The sequence below is a fragment of the Scyliorhinus torazame genome, chromosome 7 (assembly GCF_047496885.1).
Source record: "Scyliorhinus torazame isolate Kashiwa2021f chromosome 7, sScyTor2.1, whole genome shotgun sequence".
Lineage (NCBI taxonomy): Eukaryota > Metazoa > Chordata > Chondrichthyes > Carcharhiniformes > Scyliorhinidae > Scyliorhinus > Scyliorhinus torazame.
The window spans coordinates 311,807,926-311,830,140 of NC_092713.1; the positions used below are offsets into that span (position 1 = coordinate 311,807,926).

The 22,215-nt window shown below is 45.3% G+C and overlaps 1 protein-coding gene across 1 annotated transcript in view; it reads left to right on the forward strand.

The window, feature by feature from the left end:
- The first annotated feature begins 1,940 nt into the window (after positions 1 to 1,940).
- Positions 1,941 to 22,215, forward strand: part of LOC140427200 (protocadherin alpha-C2-like) — a 224,294-nt gene continuing 204,019 nt past the window's right edge. Inside the window, exon 1 of the mRNA XM_072512787.1 lies at positions 1,941 to 4,799. Within this exon, the coding sequence (XP_072368888.1) occupies positions 2,241 to 4,799 (2,559 nt within the window). The 5' untranslated portion in view covers positions 1,941 to 2,240. The remainder of the gene's footprint in view (positions 4,800 to 22,215) is intronic.

Genomic DNA, 22,215 nt, shown 5'->3' on the forward strand with positions numbered 1-22,215 from the left:
AATCCCTTCGTGTCAAGGAGAATTATTGTTCTTGCCAGTGGCATTCTGGATCAATTGCAGCACCAAGAGACATAATTTCTGCTGCTTGTGCCGTTCAATTAGTGGAGAACCTGTGCCTCGGTGGCTTTGCGCTAAGTCTGCAGACTTTCTTCAGAACCCCATGTCTCGCGTCTTCGCTCTTGATAATCCACACCCCCTCACCCACTAACGCAGCATCCCCCCCCCCCCCCCCCGCCCCACGAAACCCCCACTTCGGAGTAATTTCGCTCACAGCACCTGCATTCCATATCTATTACCTTAAGACACCAAAGAAGTAGGATAGTTTGGTTTCCATGGGAACCAGTACTGCAAATTCTGCTTGCACTTTGTTTCTAAATATCGCATTCCAGCCAAGGAGTTTCAACAGAAGAAAGCTCAGGTCAAACATATATTTATTGTTATGCAAAACTGCACATACTCACCGCTTTCTTGTGCAGAAACCAATCCGCTGACAGAGGACCATGATGACCAGAAGACGGTTCAGTGAATTTTAAAATGTTGATTCAGTGTATTGTATTTCAAACTCCATTCCAACATGTTAGCAAACGGTTTCTTGTCGGTCCGCGACTGGTGGATAGGAAGCAGGCATCTGCTTGGGTAAAAAATATTCTTTTCAGACAAGTGTTGTAACATTTTCCAAGGCTTCATTGCAGCAGGATCTAATTTAACTTTGTTGGCCCCTGAAAATAATTACTTAACACAAGACGCGTGTTTTGAAGAATGTCAACGTTTTTTTTTACACAACTAACACTCGTGAGTCAACTTTGGTTAAATTTTGTCTGAATGTTTTGCTGCAGACTTGACAATTCTTGAGTCCGACCAAACCTTTCATTTTAAAATTGCATGCATCATATTCTGGAAGGAAATTGAACGTTTTAAATGGTATGTATATCTGTATCACTCATATTGTAGTGTCCCCTCTGCTGACATTTACTGATTTTTCAGAGCTTTGACTATAATTACGCGAGAAGTTGTCTCAATTTGCATTCACTTCGTGTCACAGCCACTTCCTGACTACTTGGCCTACATATTAGTGCAGCCGCCTATCTAACAACCTATATCTCTGTCATGCTCCAAATCACTCGTTTTATAGATGTATACTCTTTCTGAAAGTACAACGGATTTGTATGTACATTTCAATCAATGTGACTTCAATCTGCGGATCTAAATAACCCAGCTCGGATACGCGCGAAAATAATTATGTTGCCTATTATCTAGACTTCAGTGCAGAAGCAATTCAGGTCCCTTCGGGATTTCAGCCAAAGGTCCATTGAATATTTTTTCATGGCTCATTAGGTTTGGACATTCACTGGGAACTCCGGAAGCAAGTTTTCATGCGAGTGCACAATAATGAGTTTAACAAGTAGACTCAAAATGTTTTTAAAAAATGAATAGTGTCGAATATGCAAATTGTTTACAAATGTCATAGCAACGATTTTTCTTTCCATATTGTCCGTATCATCTGATTGTCTGCCCCGAAGACTCTTGATTTCCATTCACTTGAAATACGTTGATTTCTGTAGAAAAGAAATAGGTCATTACCAATACTCGACAGCTTTCCTATGTAAACCAGTGACAATATAATATGCTCAGCGGGCATTTTGCAGAGAAAATAAGATTCTAATAATCGGCATTCAAATAACATGGGCGGAGGAGAGAGTCGCGCGTTCTGTCATATTTCACAACTCAGAGTTCTGCTTATTTCAAAATTGAGCAACACAGAGCATTAAATAACGTGGTGTTGTTTTAAAACTGGAACTAATAGACAGAAACTTGATCAATTCTTTTGCATGTACTACCAATAGGGAATGGCAAACGTGATGCGCTGCATTTTCTCGCGCTGTTGCTGTCCGCCACCCAGTGCTGAAATGAGAGCGGAGAGCTTTCAGACCCAACACACAAAGAAGCCACCTCCACACACACACGCACGGCGCGCGGTGCTATCTAAAGTACAGCATTGGAATTACAGATATCATTACAGTTCGTCTGTCCACACTGAGAGCAGATGGAAACAAGGCTCCAACAAAACGCGACATTTCCTTCGGAAGAAAGATTTTATTGAAACCATGCAAGATATCTGAAGATTGCATGCAAAAATGTATTCGCCATTGAAATAAGTTCTTAACTAATAAGTTCTGGCGACGATTTCACCTCAAATCCTGCCGATAGTAATCAAAAGGCTGACCTCAATTGCCGGAGAAATGATGACTGGGAAGAGATCGTGGGCACAAACAAGGCAAGTGTTATCCTTCATTGCCTTGTCCTATTTTACGGATTTGATTTCAGGACAGATTCGCTATACAATTCCGGAAGAGCTAAAGCACGGAGCCTTTGTTGCGAATGTTGCTGATGATTTAGGTTTGAATGTTAGTGAGCTATCCGCCAGAAGACTGCGCATTGTTTCTGGTGCTTCAGCACAGTATTTGGAGGTAAATTTGGGCAATGGAATTTTGTTCGTGAATGAAAAAATAGACAGAGAGCAGCTCTGTGGTCCGATTTTCACTTGTTTTCTGCATCTCGAAGTTGTTATCGAAAATCCTCTGGAATTATACCGTATTGAAGTGGAGATTGTGGATATAAATGATAACGCTCCAACTTTCTTGAGGAAGGAGTTATCTTTGGACATTATAGAATCGGCTTTGCCAGGTATGCGTTTCCCTCTGGAGAGCGCTCACGACCCAGATGTGGGGACTAACTCAGTTTACACCTACAGGCTAAGTCCAAATGACCATTTTATCTTGGATGTGGAAAGGCGAAGCGATGGCAGCAAATTTGCAGCGCTTGTGTTGGAGAAAATATTAGACAGAGAGCAACAGCGCGCCCATCAGTTAGTTCTAACGGCCGTTGACGGTGGAATCCCACAGAGATCTGGTACTGCCCAGATCACTATCACCGTCTTAGACGCCAATGACAACTTACCTGTCTTCGAACAGACACATTACCAAGTTTCATTGAAAGAAAATGCACCCAAAGGAACATTGGTATTAAAATTGAATGCCAGCGATTTGGATGAAGGCTCCAATAGTGAGATAGCATATTCTTTCAGCAGTCACACTCCGCCTAGAGTGCACGAACTGTTCAGTGTGGACACCCACACAGGTGAGATCAGAGTTAAAAGCACAATAGATCACGAAGAGTTGAATATGTTTGAAATATATGTTCAAGCCAAAGACAAAGGTGGCCCATATGCAATACCTGTGCATTGTAAAGTCCTAGTAGACATAATTGACGTGAATGATAATGCGCCTGAAGTGATTCTGACTTCACTGTCAAGCCCTGTTATGGAAGACGCGATGATCGGTACGGTCATAGCTCTCATCAGTGTTACAGACAAAGATTCTGAAAAGAATGGACATATCAACTGTGAGATTTCTCAGGGTGTCCCATTTAAGCTTCAATCGTCGTTTAAGAATCATTACACACTGGTGACCACGGGTCTTCTGGACCGTGAAAGAGTGTCTGAGTACAATATCACAATCACAGCCATTGACTTGGGATATCCTTCACTTTCCACCACCGAGTCTATCTTTCTAAAGGTTTCAGATGTGAATGACAACGCTCCAACATTTTCTAAACCTTCCTATACTGTGTACATTACAGAAAACAATCCACCGGGCGCTACCGTTTGTTCCGTGACAGCATTAGACCCTGACTCGAATCAAAATGCCTATCTGTCCTATTCTATCATAGACAGTATGATCCGAGGACTACCTTCCCGATCCTATGTTTCAATCAATTCGGATAATGGCAAGGTTTACGCGTTACGCTCCTTCGACTACGAACAACTAAAAGAATTTCAAATCCAAATCCAAGCTCAGGATGCTGGATTCCCACCACTCAGTGGCACTACAAAGGTAAACGTGATAATCTTGGACCAGAATGATAATGTTCCCTTCATTGTGTTCCCCCGGCCAAATAACGGTTCAGCTGCACTACAGAAGGTGCCGCAATCCGTGGATTCGGGGCAAGTAGTGATCAAAGTCATTGCTACAGACGCGGACAGTGGGCAGAATGCAAAGCTCTCCTATCAATTACTGAAAGCAACAGATCGGACACTGTTCGACGTAGCGCTCGACACAGGAGAAGTAAGGACAACCCGCCCTTTCTTCGGGGACCGAGATGCCCCGAAGCAAACGCTGGTCATCCTTGTGAAAGATAGCGGGCAAACTTCGCTTTCAGCCACAGTTACCATTATATTTTCAATAATGGACAACATTACAGAAATTCTGCCTGAAATGAGCGATCTGTCTGAGAACCCAGGTCAAAATTCTGCGTTACTATTTTACATAATTATCACATTGGGATCCATTTCATTTCTATTCATTGTGGCCATAATTATCGTGGTCACCATCAAATGCCGCCAATATAGAAATAATGCCCAAGATTGCAACACTGCCATCGGGAATTGTTGCATTCAGCATTTGAATTCGGCAGATATTCTGAAGACATCTAAAACAAACCTCCAAGCAACGACCAGTCCGAAAGTGCCACCTGACTTTTTAGAGATGGGTGGAAGTGGGCCCGCCTCACAAACCTATTACTACAAGGTATGTCTGACTCCGGAATCTGCCAAGAGTGATTTCACATTCCTCAAACCGTTCAGCCCAGCAAGACCCAAAGACAGGACCAGTGCTGCTGACCCAGGTGCGGTAGATTGGAATGGGGTCGCACCAATAACTTTAAACAGCGATCTATCGACGTCCAGTGTCAATGCGCAAGTCATTCAGTTTCGTGAGTGGGATGAAAATATATCCAGTCAGGTGAGACAGTTATTTGTCCAACCATCAAGCTTGTTAAACTGCATTGATCTATTTTTTCTATTTTCGGTTTTCTGTTGTGCTTTAATTTACCATCTTTTTTGTTTGGTTATTTATGAATGTCGTCCAACGTGCCAAGTACCCTTCGTTTCAGGAAATAAGTTTTTGTTAACTTAATGGATGGTTGTCTGGTCTTATGTCAAGTTATTTGAAAACTTAATTTTAAGTATTACATATGGTATTGACATTATCTGATAATAGTGTTACTATTTCGTAGTTTATCGACCTGTTGCAAAATAATACAGCTGAGCACCATAAATCTATGGAAGTGGTAAAGCAACCAAGTGCAAGATAGTTGCATTTAAAATGTTTATCGAAATTAAACTATGATATAGAAATTCTGTTCTGTGCAATTCATTATGCTAATATAAATTAATGTTTTAAGCAGATACTATACTTGGTATATGCTACAATAGGACAATATAAGACAATCAATCAATCAATATTAGGGCTTTATATGTAGCAACATTGTTTTCATTAGTTGGTATTGAAGATGGGAACTATTTTTTGACAACCTTGTACTTTATATTCTTAAAGAGTCTATCAGTTAACTTGCTGCGTAGTAATCTGATGTGTGAGCAAAACATGAGATTAATTACTTTTCCTCTGCTATCTATGGTGCCGTAATGCATCTAAATATATATGTTTCTAACGGTATGTTGTGCAAGTTAGTAAAGAACTGCTCATAGAAAGAATTTAGTTAATCCAATTTTAGAAAAGAATAAAGTGCACCATATCCCTTGGTGGCAAATACACAAGCCATCAGTGAATGAAGTCATCTATACCTTAATCATTTGGTCAAAAACATCTGATTGTCCGTATTCAAAGAAACACCTGTGATTTATGATTCATTAGCAACTTTTCAATGTTATAACTAATAAGATTAGGAGCAGGCAATCAACTGTAGGTTATACATCCAGAGGTGGAATACGCTTTGACTAAATTTGTGTTCTGAACCTCTTGCTGTGATTCCATCTCATATTCAATTAGGATGGAGATTCTTCCACACGAGCAGCACATCTGTTGCTAAAACATAAACCCAGTCAGCATTCTGACGTAGTCATAGAACACAGCTCCTTATGGATGCCAATTATTTTACGTTAAGCAGGAAGTAACCTGAGTAGTGTAATTTGGAGGTTAACAGGCATATACTTGCGCAAGAGTTGTGAAAACAGCTATGGGGTACCCTCAACAAACAAAGAACAAAGAACAAAGAAATGTACAGCAGAGGAACAGGCCCTTCGGCCCTCCAAGCCCGTGCCGACCATACTGCCCGACTAAACTACAATCTTCTACACTTCCTGGGTCCGTATCCTTCTATTCCCATCCTATTCATATATTTGTCAAGATGCCCCTTAAATGTCCCTATCGTCCCTGCTTCCACTACCTCCTCCGGTAGCGAGTTCCAGGTACCCACTACCCTCTGCGTAAAAAACTTGCCTCGTACATCTACTCTAAACCTTGCCCCTCTCACCTTAAACCTATGCCCCCTAGTAATTGACCCCTCTACCCTGGGGAAAAGCCTCTGACTATCCCTCACAAGTCTTGATCTCACACATATACTACAATTGGAAGCCACGTTTTGAAAGGTCCAACCATTGCTGGAAGGCAGCCATCCAACTCATTATTATGGAGTCACATAGAGTGAAGCATAGTTTCACCGCACAGAAGGCGACTCGTCAGCCCCTCATGTCTGCGTTAGCCATCATGCACCTATCTATTGTAATCCAATTTCCCAGCTCTTAGCCTACAGCCTTGTTTGCAATGTTGTTTCAGGTGCTCTTCTAAATGCTTCTTAAAGGTTGTGAGGGGACCCGCCTCAGCCACAGTTTGAGGAAGTGCGTTCCAGATTCCCGCCATCCTCTGGATAAAAAGGTATTTTTCTCACATCCCCTCTAAATCACATGTCCCTTAGCCCAAATCCAGGCACCCTGGTTATTGACCCCACTACTAAGGGGAAACTTTAATCCTATCTACATTTTCTATACCCTTCATAATTTGTACACCTCAATCAGGTCCACCCCCACCCCCTTCAGTCTTCTCTGCTCTAAGGAAAACAACCCCAGCTAACCAGCCTCTCATCATAGCTGAAACGCCCCAGCCTAGGCAACATCCTGCTGAACCTCTCCTGCACCATCCCGAGTGCAATCACATCTTTCCTATAGTGTGGCGACCAGAACTTCACAAAGTATTCTAGCTGTGGCCTAACATGCATTTTATAAAGCACCATCATAACCTCCCTGTTCTTACATTCATGCCTCAGTTAATAAAGGCAAATATCCCTTGGCCTTCTTAACCACCTTATCTACCTGCCCTGCTGCCTTCAGGGCTCTTTCGACCTGCACCCAAAGGTCCCTCTGGTCCTCTGAGCTTCCTGGCTTCCTATCAATCATTGTGTGATCCCTTGCCTTGTTGGTTCTCCCAAAATGCATCCCCTCACACTTTTCATTGTTAGATCGCATTTCCCACTGTCCTGTCCATCTGACCAGCCGTCGATAGGGGCAGCACGGTAGCATAGTGGTTAGCACAATTCCTTCACAGCTCCAGGGTCCCAGGTTCGATTCCGGCTTGGGTCACTGTCTGTGCGGAGTCTGCACATCCTCCCCGTGTGTGCGTGGGTTTCCTCCGGGTGCTCCGGTTTCCTCCCACAGTCCAAAGATGTGCAGGTTAGGTGGATTGGCCATGATAAATTGCCCTTAGTGTCCAAAATTGCCCTTTGTGTTGGGTGGGATTACTGGGTTATGGGGATGGGGTAGAGGTGTTGACCTTGGGTAGGGTGCTCTTTCCAAGAGCCGGTGCAGACTCGATGGGCCGAATGGCCTCCTTCTGCACTGTAAATTCTATGATATCCTGCTGTTTCAAAGGCTTTCCTCCTCACTATTTACCACGCCACTAAGTTTCGTATGATCTGAGAAATTCTTGACCAGAAACAGCCTTGGACCAAAACCAACCTCTGCTTTCTGCCACTGAGCCAATTTTGAATCCAATTTGTCAACCGCCCTGAATCCTATGGGCCCCTATTTCTTGATTCCCCCATGGGGACCTAGTCAAAGGCTTTATTGAAGTTCATGTAGACTACATCAACTGCAGTGGCTTCATCTACACACCTAGCTACTACCTCTAAAAATTCAATCAAACTTCTTAGACATGACCCCCAACCCACCCCCCCCCCCCCCTCTACCCCCCCACCCCGGCAAAGTCAGGTTGACAATTTTTGATTAATCCTTGCCTCAATAATTGGACATTAATTCTGTCTCTCAGAAATACTTTCAGTAATCTTCCTACCACTGATGTTAGGCTCATTGGCCTGTAATTACCTGTTTTTTTCTGTATTTCCCTTCTTGACTAATGATACCACATTAACTGTCCTCCAGTCAATTGACACTTTACTTTGACCAGAAAGGATCTGGTGGGCGCCAGAGCCTCCACAATCTCCTCATTTGCCTCACACAGCAGCTTAGGTTACATGTTATCGCGGCCTGGGGATTTATCCACTTTTAAGACCATTAAGTTGCTCACAGCTCTTCTCTCTTAATGCTAATCTGCTCAATTATTTCACAGCCCCTCTTTCCACTTTCTATACCCACGTTGTCCTCCTTCATAGTGAACACAGATGCAACGTTGAATTGGATTGGATTAGATTTGTTTTATTGTCACGTGTACCAAGGATCAGTGAAAAGTATTGTTCTGCATACAATCCAGACAGATTTGGATTTGGATTGGTTTATTGTCCCATGTACCGAGGTACAGTGAAAAGTATTTTTCTGCGAGCTGCTCAAACAGATCATTAAGTACATGAAAAGAAAATAGAAAGAAAATACATAATAGGGCAACACAAGGTATACAATATAAATACATAGACACCAGCATCGGGTGAAGCATACAGGAGCATAGTATTAATCAGGTCAGTCCAAAAGAGGGTGGGTTATGAGTCTGGTAACAGCGGGGAAGAAGCTGTTTCTGAATCTGGTCGTGCGTGTAAAAACAATAGGGCATACATAATACACAATGTAAATACATAGACACAGGTATTGGGTGTAACATACAGGAGTACTACTCAGTAGAGAAGATGTTTGAAGAGATCAGAGCAGATATACGAGGATCATTCAGGAGTCTGGTAACAGCGGGGATGAAACTGTTTTTGAATCTGTTTGTGCATGTTCGCAAACTTTTCTTTCTCCTGGCGGATGGAAGAAGTTGCAAGAGTGAATACCCGGGTGGGAGAGGTCTTTGATTATGCTGCTTGCTTTGCCAAGGCAGTGGGAGCTGTAGACAGAGTCTTAAAAAAAAGTAGAGTACCCAATTATTTTTTCCAATTAAGGGGCAATTTAGCGTGGCCAATCCACCTACCCTGCCCATCTTTGGGTTGTGCGGGTGAAACCCATGCAGACTGGGGGAGAATGTGCAAACTCTAGTAGACAGAGTCAATGGATGGGAGGGGAGTTCGCAAGATGGACTGCGTCATGTTCACGACTTACTGTAGTTTCTTACGGTCTTGGGCTGAGCAGTTGCCATACCAGGTTGTGATGCAGCCAGATAGGATGCTTTCTATGGTGCATCTGTAAAAGTTGTTAAGTGTCAATGTGGACATGCCGCATTTCCTTTATTTCCTGAGAAGTATAGGTGCTGTTGTGCTTTCTAGGTCATAGCGTCAATGTGGGTGGACCAGGAAAGACTGTTGGTGAAGTGCAAACCTATGAATTTGAAGATGTCAACCATCTCCACCTCGGCACCATTGATGAAGACAGGGGGTGTACGATACTTTGCTTCCTGAAGTCACTGACCAGCTCTTTAGTTTTGTTGACATTGTGGGAAATATTGTTGTCGTTACACCACTTGATTGTGTACTCTATCTCCCTACTGTACTCTGTACATTGTTTGAGATCCGACCCACTACGGTTGTATCATCAGCAAACTTGTAGATGGAGTTGGAACCAAATTTTGCTGCACAGTCACATGTGTATAGGGAATATAGTAGGGGGCTAAGTACGCAGTTTTGCCGGGCCCTGGTATTGAGGTCTATCATGGAGGAGGTGTTGCTGTTTTTCCTCACTAATTGTGGTCTATTGGTTAGGAAGTCGAGGATCCAGTTACAGAGGTAGGAGCCAGGTTCTCGGTTTTGGAGCTTTGATATGAGCTTGGCTGGGAGTATGGTGGCGAAGGCTGAACTGCAATGAATAAGAGTCTGACATTGGAGTCCTTGTTGGCAAGATGCTCCAGGGATGAGTGTAGGGCCAGGGAGATGGCATCTCCTGTGGATCAGTTATGGTGATACGCGAATTGCAGTGGATCAAGGCAATCTGGGAGTATGGAGTTGATGTGTCTCATGACCAAATTCGCGAAGCACTTCATAACAATCAATGTCAAGGCTACCAGACGGTAGCCATTGAGGCACATTGCCTGGTTAGTAAGGAGAGGTTGAGATGTCCATGAACACATCCGTCAATTTGGCCCATTCACGATCTGACTGCATGACCAGGGACCCTGTCAGGACCGGTTACTTTCCGAGTTCACTTTCAAGAAGGCCAATGTGACTTTGGAAAATTGCCACTTTTGTCCCCAATGAGCTCTTCCCTTTCCCTGGTTACTCTCATGCCCTTAACAGACTTATAAAACACCTTGGGATTGTTCTTTCGTGTGCCCATCAGTGTTTTTTTATGCTCTCTCTTCACTCTCCTAATTTATTTTTCGAAATATATGTTTTATTATTATTATTTTTTTTTTTACGAATAATGCAACAAAAAAATTTCAATGTACAACGGGTACAGCACAGAACAAGAATTGTTGCAAATATAAGAGCAAACAAGACAGCATAACTTTAGAGTAACAGAAATAACAAACTAGTGCCTCCAGCATTAATACATCATCAATAAAAAAAAACAATTAGGAGGTGGAAAAAGATAATGACAGAAAAGTGAGATTGCATAACAGCTCAGGCCACATACTTTTATGTATTGTGAGAACAAGACATACAATATGGCTCAAGGTAAACCTAACAGGAGGAGGTCAGACAAGCAATTTTCAAATAGACGTTTCAAACTTTATGGAATGCATCAGACTCAGAACGGATCATAGATGTCAGGAATTCCATAGGAATACGTTCCACAACTATTTTATGCCAGTTTTCAATTGAAGGATATTTGTCACTGACCCAGCAGGAGAGGATATTTTTATGACCTGCAAAGGTTCGGATATTTTTACAGCCTTTTTTCATTATCGTAATCTTTATTGTCACAAGTGGTCTTGCATTAACACTGCAATGAAGTTACTGTGAAAATTCCCGAGTTGCCACATTCCGGCGCCTGTTCGGGTACACTGAGGAAGAATTCAGAATGTCCAAATGACGTAACAACACGTGTTTTGGGATTTGTGGGACGAAACCGGAGCACCTGGAGAAAACCCACGCAGCCACAGGGAGACCATGCAGACTCCGCACAGACAGTTACCCAAGCTGGGGACCGAACCTAGGACACTGGTACTGTGCAGTAATAGTGCTGACCACTGTGCCACCATTAATATCAGTAATTCTCCCATGTGGAAGACCCAGAATTAGGATCAAAGAATGAAGCTCAAAGGCTCCGTCAAGTAGGCTCAAAGACAGACAGCGAAATTCTCTGTCAGCGGGAACCGCTGGTCCCCCAGCAGAGCACCCATTCCCCCTGGTTTACGACAGCGTGGCGTGGCCACAATGGGGAACTCCATTGGCCAGCTACGGGAATGGAGAATCCGCTGCTGGCAGGGGAACGCTGCACCGAAAAACGTGGCTGACGAACTGGGGAATTCCGTCCAGGATATAATGGGTTCTAATTTGAATTGCCCAGTCTTCACATCCAGCTTGTGAAAACATGGCAGCCAGTTCTCAAAGAACCTAACAGAATTCTAGCAGACTGACAACCCGGCTGTTCTTTCTCTGATGTTGCTCACCAAATCTTCCAGGATTTCTGACATGCCACAAAGGATAAAATATGAGACTTCCGGTGGTGGCCATGGAGCAGAAGGTCGCACATTTGATAGCTCCCACTTGTGACGAAACTTTTGGACCTTTCTGCTGCTTTTTTCAGAATTTTACTGGATAAATCGGTGGAGAGTGAGACAGTGAGGAGACATCCCCCACCAGTGTTTGGAGCATTGGACTAGAAGTGGCCATGTAAGGAGACATAGTCATGCAGGACGACGCGTGAAGAGCCGACAGCACAGGAACACATGGCGGAGGTGCAGGATCCTGGGCTGGCAGCACAGTGGTCCATGGTACAGCTGGTGAAGTTCTTTGAGGAGAGCAATGCAAAGCTAAAGAAAGATACGCTGGACCCGATTAAGGCATTGAATGATCGCGTAGAACAGGGTCTAGAAACCCACGGACGGGCGATTCAGAAGGTGGAGAAAAAGGTGTCCGAGCACGAGGACTATCTAACCCCTTTGGAGGCTGAGGTGGGGTTGATGAAGGACCACCAGAACAAGTTGCAGGAGAAGTTGGAGGACTTGGAGAACAGGTCCAGGAGACAGAACCTGAGGATCGTCAGCCTCCCTGAGTGCAGTGAGGGATCAGATGCGAGGGCATATGTGGTAAGTATGCTGGAAAAGTTGATGGGAGATGGGGTATATACGCGACCCTTGGAAGTGGACAGAGCGCACAGAACACTTGCAAGAAAGCCGCGAGCAAATAAACTGCCGAGGGTGGTGGTGGTGCGAATGTACCGGTTCCTGGACAAGGAACAGATTTTGCGGTGGACCAAGCAGGTATGGAGCTCAAGTGGGAGAACTGTGAGCTGTGCATCTACCAGGATCTGGGCACGGAACTGGCCAAAAGGCGAGACGGATTTAAAAGGGCAAAATTGGCCCTCTTCAAGAAGGGGGTGATGTTCGGGATGTTGTATCCAGCATATCTTTGTGTCACGTTTGAGGGCCAGGAACTTTATTTTGAATCACTGGACGAAGTGATGGATTTTATCAAGGACAAAAGGCTAGCAGGGGATTAAGGTCACTGAACCTTGGGGGAGGGCATTGCGGTGGCGATTTGGTCAAAATCACTTCTGTGCTGTTTCGAATACGCAGTGCTCTCAGTAACAAGAGGTTATTTTTGTTTCTTGTTCTTTTTTTTTCTTTGGTTGCTTTCCGTCAACCACGTTTTTTGCTGCAGCGTGCTCTGCCAGCAGCGGGATGCTTTTGATTGCTTTTGCCCCTTGCTTTTTTCTTTGGTTTTCGTTGTGACAAGATGTCTGAGCAGCTGCTCAGTAATGTAAAGTTAACTCTGGAACAGAGTTGGAAGTTGGGTGGAGGGATTTTTTTCTACTGTTTGTTTACTGAGGACTGTGCTGCTGTGAATATGTATGTCCAAACCCGGAGGGGGGGGGGGGTGTGGGGGGGGGGGGGTGGAGGGAGAACAATGGGGCGATAGGATGTCTGGTGCCATGGGCGGGAGCTACCAAGCTAGCTAGGTAAGCTAGCTCACGGAAACGCAGCGGAGGTGAGCAGGGGATAAGTTTGATATGAGGGGTTGGGTTTCTGGTGCTGTTACTAAGGGGGTTGGGTGGGGGGAGCTGCTCAGCTGACAGAGGCGGAACTGTTGCTAGGGGACAAAGGGGAGGTCGAGAATGGCGGATGCCCGAGGGCGTGGCAGAGAAGGCAAGGGCGCGAGCTGTCGGCTGGCCTAAGAATGGTGATGGCGATGGGGGGGTGCGGTGGGGGGAAGCAGGAAGCCCCCCGACTAGGCTGATTACTTGGAACATCAGAGGGCTAAATGGGCCAGTTAAGAGGGCTTGTGTGTTCGTGAATCTGAGGGGATTGAAGGCGGACGTGGCAATGTTACAAGAGACACACCTAAAGATTATAGACCAGACCAGATTGAGGAAGGGGTGGGTCGGCCAGCTATTTTATTCACGGCTGCACTCTAAAACCGGGGGGGGGGGGAGGGACGTGATCCTGATTAACAAACGGGTGCCATTTGAGGCAGGGAGAATCGTGTCAGATGTGGGGGGCAGGTACATTATGCTGAGTGGGAAGCATTAGGGGATGCAGGTGGTTCTCGTGAGTGTATATGCACCAAGCTGAGATGATGTGGAATTTATGAGGCGGGTGTTAGGTAAGATCCTGGACCTAGAGTCACATCATCTGATCATGGGGGGAGATTTCAATACAGTCATTGACTCAGGATTGGACCGATCAAAATCTACGACAGCGAGGGTGCCAGCCGTAGTAAAGGAATTAAAGGGGTTTATGGAGCAGATGGGGGGAGTAGACACATGGAGGTTCAGATGGCCAAGAGTGAAGGAGTTTTTTTTTTCTCCCATGTCCACAAAGTATATTCTCGGATTGACTTTTTTATCCTGAGCAGGGCTCTACTGCCGGGAGTGGTTATTACCGAGTACTCGGCAATCGCGGTGTCGGATCATGCCCCACATTGGGTGGATCTACGAGCTGGTATGGATGGAGGGCAGTGCCCATTATGGAGGTTGGATGTGGGACTATTAACAGATGAGGAGGTGTGTGGGCGGATGAGCAAGTCCATCCATAACTATTTGGAAATAAATGATACTGGGGGAGTCTCAGCAGCAACTGTGTGGGAAGCTCTGAAGGCAGTGGTTAGAGGGGAGTCAATTTTGAAAGGGGGCCATAGGGAAAAGGTAGGATGAGCAGAGACAGATAGGTTGGTTGGGGAGATACTCCAGCTGGATGGGAGATATTCGGAAGCCCCGGACGCGGGGCTACTGAAGGAGCAGCTGAGGCTGCAGGTAGAGTTTGGGCTGTTATCTACAGGGAAGGCGGCAGAACAACTGAGGAAGGCAAGGGGAGTGGTGTGTGAGTATGGGGAAAATGCCAGTAGAACGCTAACACACCAGCTGAGGAAAAGGAAGGCATCCAGGGAGATATGCAGAGTAAAGAACAGAGGTAGGAATGCGGTCCTGGACCCAATGGGGTTGAATGAGGTGTTTAAGGACTTTTGTAGCAAGTTATAGGAGTCGGAACCCCCTGCTGGGGTGGAGGGGATGAGGCAGTTCTTGAGTCAGCTGAGGTTCCCGGGGATGGTGGAAGAACTGGTGGAAGGGCTTGGAGCCCCAATTGAGATTGAGGAAATATTGGAGGGGCTGGAGGTCATGCAGTCGGGCAAGGCCCGGGGTCGGATGGTTACCCGGTGGAATTCTACAAGACGTTCTTGGAGATATTGGGCCCACTGCTGATGAGGACATTTAATGATGCAAGGGAGAGGGGCGTCCTTCCCCCAACAATGTTGCAGGCCTCGATCTCATTGATTCTGAAGCGGTAGAAGAATCTGGAGCAATTCGAGTCATACAGGAAAATCTCCCTCTTGAATGTGGACGCCAAACTGCTGGTACGGTACTGGCCGCAAGGATAGAGGATTGTGTCCCGGGATGATAGGGGAAGACCAGACGAGGTTTGTAAAGGGTAGACAACTCACGGCCAATGTTAGAAGGCTCTTAAACGTTATCATGATGCCCCCAGAGGGGTGTGGGGGGCGGGGAGATGGAGGTGGTGGTTGCGTTGGGTGCGGAGAAGGCCTTTGATCGGGTGGAGTGGAATTATTTCTGTGAGGTGTCAGAAAGGTGCGGGTTTTGTCAGAGCTTTATTGATTGGGTGTGGTTGCTGTATCAGGCACCAGTAGCAAGTGTGCATACGAATCGGCTGATGTCAGGCTATTTTAAATTGTTCCGAGGGACAAGGCAAGGGTGGCCCCTCTCCCCGCTGTTGTTTCCTCTGGCCATAGAGTCATTGGTTATGGCGTTAAGAGCTTCCAGGAACTGGAAAAGGCTGGTCCGAGGGATGGGGGGTGGGCATCGGTCTCGCTTTTTGCGGATGTCCTCCTCCTGTATATTTCGGACCCATTAGAGGGGATGGGGGCGACTATGCAGCTCTGAAGGGAATTTGGCAGGTTTTCGGGGTAAAAATTGAATACGGGGAAAAGCGAGATCTTCATGATCCAAGCGAGGGGGCAGGAGATGTGACTCGGAGAGCTGCCATTTAGAATGGTAGGAAGGAGTTTTTGTTATCTGGGAATCCAGGTCGCTCGGGAATGGGAGACATTGCACAAGTTAAACTTGTTGCGGCTTGTAGAGCAAATGAAGGAGGACATTAGGAGGTGGGACATGCTCCTGCTGTCACTGGCAGGGAGGGTACAGACCGTGAAAATGACGGTCCTCCCCAGATTTCTGTTTGTCTTTCAGTGTCTCCCCATCTTTATCCCAAGGGCATTTTTAAAACGGGTGAATAAGGTGATTTTGGGCCTTGTGTGGGTGGGTAAACCACTGTGAGTGAAGAAAGTGTTGTTGGAGTGTAGTTGGGGGGAGGGTGGGTTGGCGCTGCCGAACTTTTGTAACTACTACTGGGTGGCTAATGTAGCCATGATTAGGAAGTGAGTAGTGGAGGGGGGGGGCTGTGGGAGCGAGTAGAGGTGGCATTGTGTAAGAACACAAGTTTGGGGGCACTGATAATGGCACCTCTGCCATTCTCGCTGGCCCGGTACTCCACAAGTCCCGTGGTAGTGGCGGATCTGAGAATCTGGGAGCAGTGGAGGATATATAGGAGAGCGGAGGGAGCATCGATCTGGGCCCCAATTTACAACAACCATCTGTTTGTGCGGGAAGACTGGATGGAGGGTTTCGGAGATGGCAGAATGTAGGAATTGAGGGGATGGGGGATCTATTTATAGCTTGAAGGATTTGGAGGAGGAGAATTTGGAGGAGAAATTTGAATTGCGAGCAGGGAATGGGTTTAGATATCTACAGGTACGGAATTTTCTGAGAAGGCAGGTTCCGACCTTCCCGCTCCTGCCACCATGGGGGATGCAGTACAAGATAGTTTCCAGAACATGGGTGGGAGAGGGGAAGGTATCAGATATCTACAAAGAACTTTTGGAGTTGGAGGAACTCAGATAGAGGAACTAAAGGGCAAGTGGGAAGATGAACTCGGGGGAGAGATAGAGGCGAGTCTGTGGGCGGATTACTTAAGCAGGGTTAACCCATCCTCATCATGTATGTGCCAGGCTCAGCCTGATACAATTTAACGTAGTCCACCGGCACACATGATGGTGGCCCAGATAAGCAGGTTATTTTGGGTTTGCGGACAGGTATGCGAGGTGCGTGGGAGGTCCAGCAAATCACGTCCAGCAAATCATGCCCTCCGGAGGGGGCGGTTAGGCTGTTGCTTCATTGTTGGGGGTGCAAAGAATGTGATAGGGATGGAAATGTTTTATGTACCATGTTTATGTTGCTGTTTTCGTTATTATTATAAAAACTACAAATACCCTAATACAATGTTTCTATTAAAAAAAGGATAAAATATGAGTTTCAATGGTAAAAGTAACATTTTTGACGGTCAGGATTCTTTCCTCCATTTCATTGTCCTCTTATTATGATTCTGTAGGTTGGCCTAATGAGCACTCAATTGTTTTTGTCAGCAAGCCGGATGTCAGATCTAATATTTGGACACTGTTGACAGCAATATTTTTCAGTGCCCTGATGTGCGCCGGGTCGAGAGGCTGCTCAAGGATCAAGTCTGCAGTGAAAATAAAGTGGTCTCTTTTCATTGCATTAACTGGGGTTTATATACATTTAGATGGATTACTCATTTCTGAGACTCTTTTAATCCCTTGCCTTTCTTGAGACTACATACATTTTACATTTTATTTGGCACATTCGTTCATGAGCACCTCTACCCATTGGTGCATAGGGTAGATTTCCACTTTTCTTATTTGTGGTGTGGGTGCTCCCTCTTCCCCCCAGTCCTGCCTATCCCGTTTCCCTTTCTCTAGTTGTTCCTGCCTCTTTCCACTTCTGCTCCCACCTCACTCCCTTGCTCCCCCTCCACCCCCCCCCCCCCCACCCCCCCACCCCTTGTTGTTACTCACAAGCAGGTCTTTGACAAGGCTGGTGAATTGTTTCCATTTTTGGTGGAATCCTTCATCTGAACACCTAATTGCAAACTTTATTTTTTGTAACTTTGGAACTCCGCTACATCGGAGAGCCAGTCTGACACTCTGGATGGTGCTGCCGACCTCCATCTAAGCAGATGGTCAGGGAGGCCAAGGCAAGGACGTCAGCCCCTCTCCCCATAAAGAGCTCTGTATATTCCAATATCCTGAAGACCACCACTGAGGTGCATGGCTCCATCTTTATGCCCACCGCTCTGGACATGGCCGTGAAGAAGCTGGTCCAGATCCCGATGACTGTTGGTCAGGGTATGGTTGGCCAGGCCCCCTGACACCACTCGCACTTATCCTCGACCTCTGGGCAGAACCCGTTCATGCATGTCCTGATTAGGTGTGCCTTGTGCATCAACATTAGCTGCGTGAGGCTCAGCCCTGCGCATGTGGAGATGAAGTTTATACTGCACCGAGTTTAGATCCAAAGTCCTCCTCCTCTGACCTTACCCTCCCCCACCCAAACAAGGACTTCTCCTGAACTCCAGACAGCCTTCTCCAAAAGCAAACAAACAAATATTAAACACAAACAGTCCCATAAACAGGAGGGGGTATGGGAACATCCATCCCCACGTAAACTTTTCACCCCAACAACTCCCTACAATCTCAACATTAAACAGCAACCCCCCTCCAAAAAAGACGACAATCCCCTAACCCCTACCCCTACTTCAAACATGCTCCCGACCATTACAAAGTGCCAGCACCCCGGTTCCCAAGCATTGTCCACTCAGTTCTCCCCCAGTTTATGCTCCTTAATGAAGTCTTCGACCGCTTCCGGGGTCTCATAATAATACTCCCGACCTCCGAATGTCACCCCTAAATTTGCTGGGTAGAGCACCCCAAACCTGATCTGCTGCCGGTACAGCACCGACTTGGCCTTGTGGAACCCTGCCCACCACTTTGCCAACTCGGCTCCGATGTCCTGATAAATGCGGACCTTAATCCCTCCCAGTCGCAGATACACTTCTCCCTGGCCCATCACAGAATCTTCTCTTTCTCCTCAAATTTGTGCAGTCTCACAATCCCCACCTGCAGCGGCTCCCCAGTTCTCGGCAGGGCATTAGGGATCAATCCAGCATTTGAGAAAGGTGAAAGAGGAAAATCGTGGTTTTATGCCCTAACATTTGTTCACGAAAAACTTCCTGAAACTGTAATTAAAGATGGTGACTGAACTTGTTGAAAGTTTTCAGCTGATAAGAAAAATCTAGTGTGAATATATAACGGGTAGGTCATGTCTGAAGAATGTCCGTGACATTTGTGAACGGGATGGCTATGGTAATGTTACGGAAATGTCTAAAAAAGCTATTTTTCTGGGTTACCCAGCACTTGATAACTTTGTTATAAGACTCTTTCAGCTGAATATAACGTTCATGACATGGAAGAGAAAGAATTAACTTGTTGAGGAAATTGATTGAACAGACGGAAATAAAGTGTAGAAAAAATGGGCATACTTTGTATGATGTGACGACTGGTATCACTGGATCTCTGTTGTGCCCTTAGCTTTTCACTGTATTTATCAATAACTTGTGAGTAGGGACAAAAATACATAAATCGTAACTTTAAGCACTGCAGATGGACGTTTGAAGTTGAAGGGGTATGTGATGGATTAATTGAATGCACAAAACTGCGGCATATAAATGTAGACGGATGCATTATGCGGTCATCAGAGGTTAGTGATTGGTTGTGACTTTTTTGCTCCTTTATCTTTCAGAAAAGCGGAATTCATGAGTCATTGTACGATCTAATTGTAACATTAAGGTTTGCTAGCACGGTTATTAGGAGATGTAGGGTTTATTAATGATCATTTAATGAAGGTAAAAGTAATTAATTGTCACACAATAAAGCTGGCAGAGCAACTGATGGTTTGCGACTGCAGAAAGTGGGAGCCCTGGAACACTAGTGTGAACCAGGGAAAACATGTCTGCAGTAAGTGTGTGCAACCTGAGGAGCTTCAGCTCAGTTTCATTCAACTGGACCCCGAGCTGCAGGCACTGGGGTGAGATGGGGAGGGAGGGGGTGCACCTGGATGCTTGACTCCAGGATTCCAGGAAGCGGATCCACCCTTTTGCCTCGGCAGAACTTTACAGCAATTAAATGATCAATTGCAAAAGGGAGTGAACTCAGGTCATGCAGGTAGGATGACACAGCATAAAGATACATGCAGAGATACATAGATATAGTGACGGACGAGCCCCGAGTTTTGTGCAACAGGGACGATGTGCTTGCTACCAGTGTAGGTGAGAAGAAGGCCTGGAAGGTAATTGATTTGACTAACCATGGCACCCATTTTGAAGGATGCAATTCATGTGGGTGGAGTAAAGAGGAATGTGGTAATGAGAGAAGTATATTAAGGTGGAAAATGAGGTTGTCTGCAGTGGTGGCTGGTGCCATTGTCTCCCTGATGACAGAGGTAAGGACATCTCTTCACGGTTCGAGAGTAACTGGGATGTGAGGAGTAGGATTTTGTTGTAGTGATCCAGATGGGAACTAATGAGGACTGATGTTCTGATGAGAGAATTTGAGGAGTTAGATTCTTATTTTCAATGCAGAACATCAAACGTAATCAGCTGTGGATTGTTGCACAAAGTGGTTTAGGGTTAAACAGATTGGAAAATTAAATGGGTGCTTGAAGATTGGCGTGGAAAGAAGGGCTTTCAATTTATGGGGTATTGCCATCAGTTCTCAGGAAATGTTGTGAAATTGCCTTGGGATAAGTTCCACTTGACTTCTGCTGGGACCAGTGTCCCGATCAATCATATAACTAAGATTGAGGATAGAGCTTTAGATTAACATAGAACTTAGGAGGGAGGGGTTGAGGAGTGCGGGCGGAGGGGCGTGTTTGGGTAAAGTGAGACCGACAAATCCAAAGAGAAAGGTCGAGGTATCAGAACAGTATAGTGGTGTGGGTAAAGGCAAACAGAGTGGGACACGAAGGGGAAGAGAGATTAACTAAAGGTGAGAATCAGTGAACACGGTCATTGTAGGAATCAGAAGTAAGACCATGCAATGAAATGGTCTTTATTTGAATACGTGAAGCACCTGCAGTAAGATAGATGAACCAAGGCACAAATAGAGATAAATGATTTAAATCTAATTCCCATGACAGAAACATGGTTGCAAGGTGATCATGGTTGGAAAATAAGTATTCCAGGGTGCACAATATTTTGGAAAAGTGGACAAAACGGAAAGTAAGGGGGGATGGAGACCCTGATATTATAAAATCATAGAATCCCAACAGCGAAGAAGTAGCCATTCTGCCCAGCGAATCTCTGCCAACCCTCTGAAAGACCACCCTATCAAACCCACTCCCCCATCTAACCACAACTCCACCTAGCCTACACATATTTGGACGCGAAGTGCAATTTAAGCATGGGTAATCCACCTAACCTGTAAATCTTTGGATCGTAAAGGATTACATCAGGACATTACTGAGCAACGATATAGCCTGCAATGGTCATAAAGTCGAATCAGTATGATGGAAATTATGAACATGAGTCAGAAGACACTGCTGTGACTAATTTATAGAGTCCTAACAGTAGTTGGACAGTTGCGCAGAACGTTAAATGCGAAATGATAGGAGCCTGTAACAAAAGGCATGTAAGAATTGTGCGGAACTTTAATCTTCATAGAGACTGGAACAATCAAAGTGGCATGAATGGTCTGCAAGATGAGTTTGCAGAATGTTTCTATTACATTTTCTTGGAGCACTACATCCTGTAATCGACTGAATATAAAGCTATCTTCGACCTGGTATTGTGTAATGAAGCAGGATTAATTACCAATATCATAGGAGAAGATCCACGAAGAAATAGTAATCATAACACAATTCAATTTCATGCTACGTTTCAAAGGGACATTTTCCAATTGCCAACAAAACCCTTATACTTAAACAGATCCAATTATATAGGTATGAGGGGAGAACTGGCTCGGGTGAATTGTGGAAATCGGTTAAAAGGTATGTAGGCAAGTGGTCAGTGAGAATAAACAATTCAAAACATTCAAAAAATAACTCCAGTGAAGAACAGGGCCATTGCTATTCATTGTTCCCACCAGCAGCGCATCCCCATGCATGGGTTTCCCAGCATTGTGTGTTGGCTTCAATGGGAAATCCAATTGACAAGCAACAGGAGTCGTGATTCCTCCCACCAGGCAACGAATGACCATCGAGAAACATGGTCTGGGTAACCACAGAATCCAGCCAAAAATCCCACCAAGGAAGCCCCGGCCAAGGCTCAATCAGATTGTTAATGAGCGTATTAAATTAAAAAGAAAGGACTTACAATCTTGAAAGAGAAAATAAAAAAATATGTATGAGGTTTGGGAGTATTTTAGAAACCAGCAAAAGGACAACAACAAGTGATATGGTGGTGGGGGTGGGGGCGGGGGGGGGGGGGGAGAGGGAGAATATGAAACGAAATTAGTCAGTGG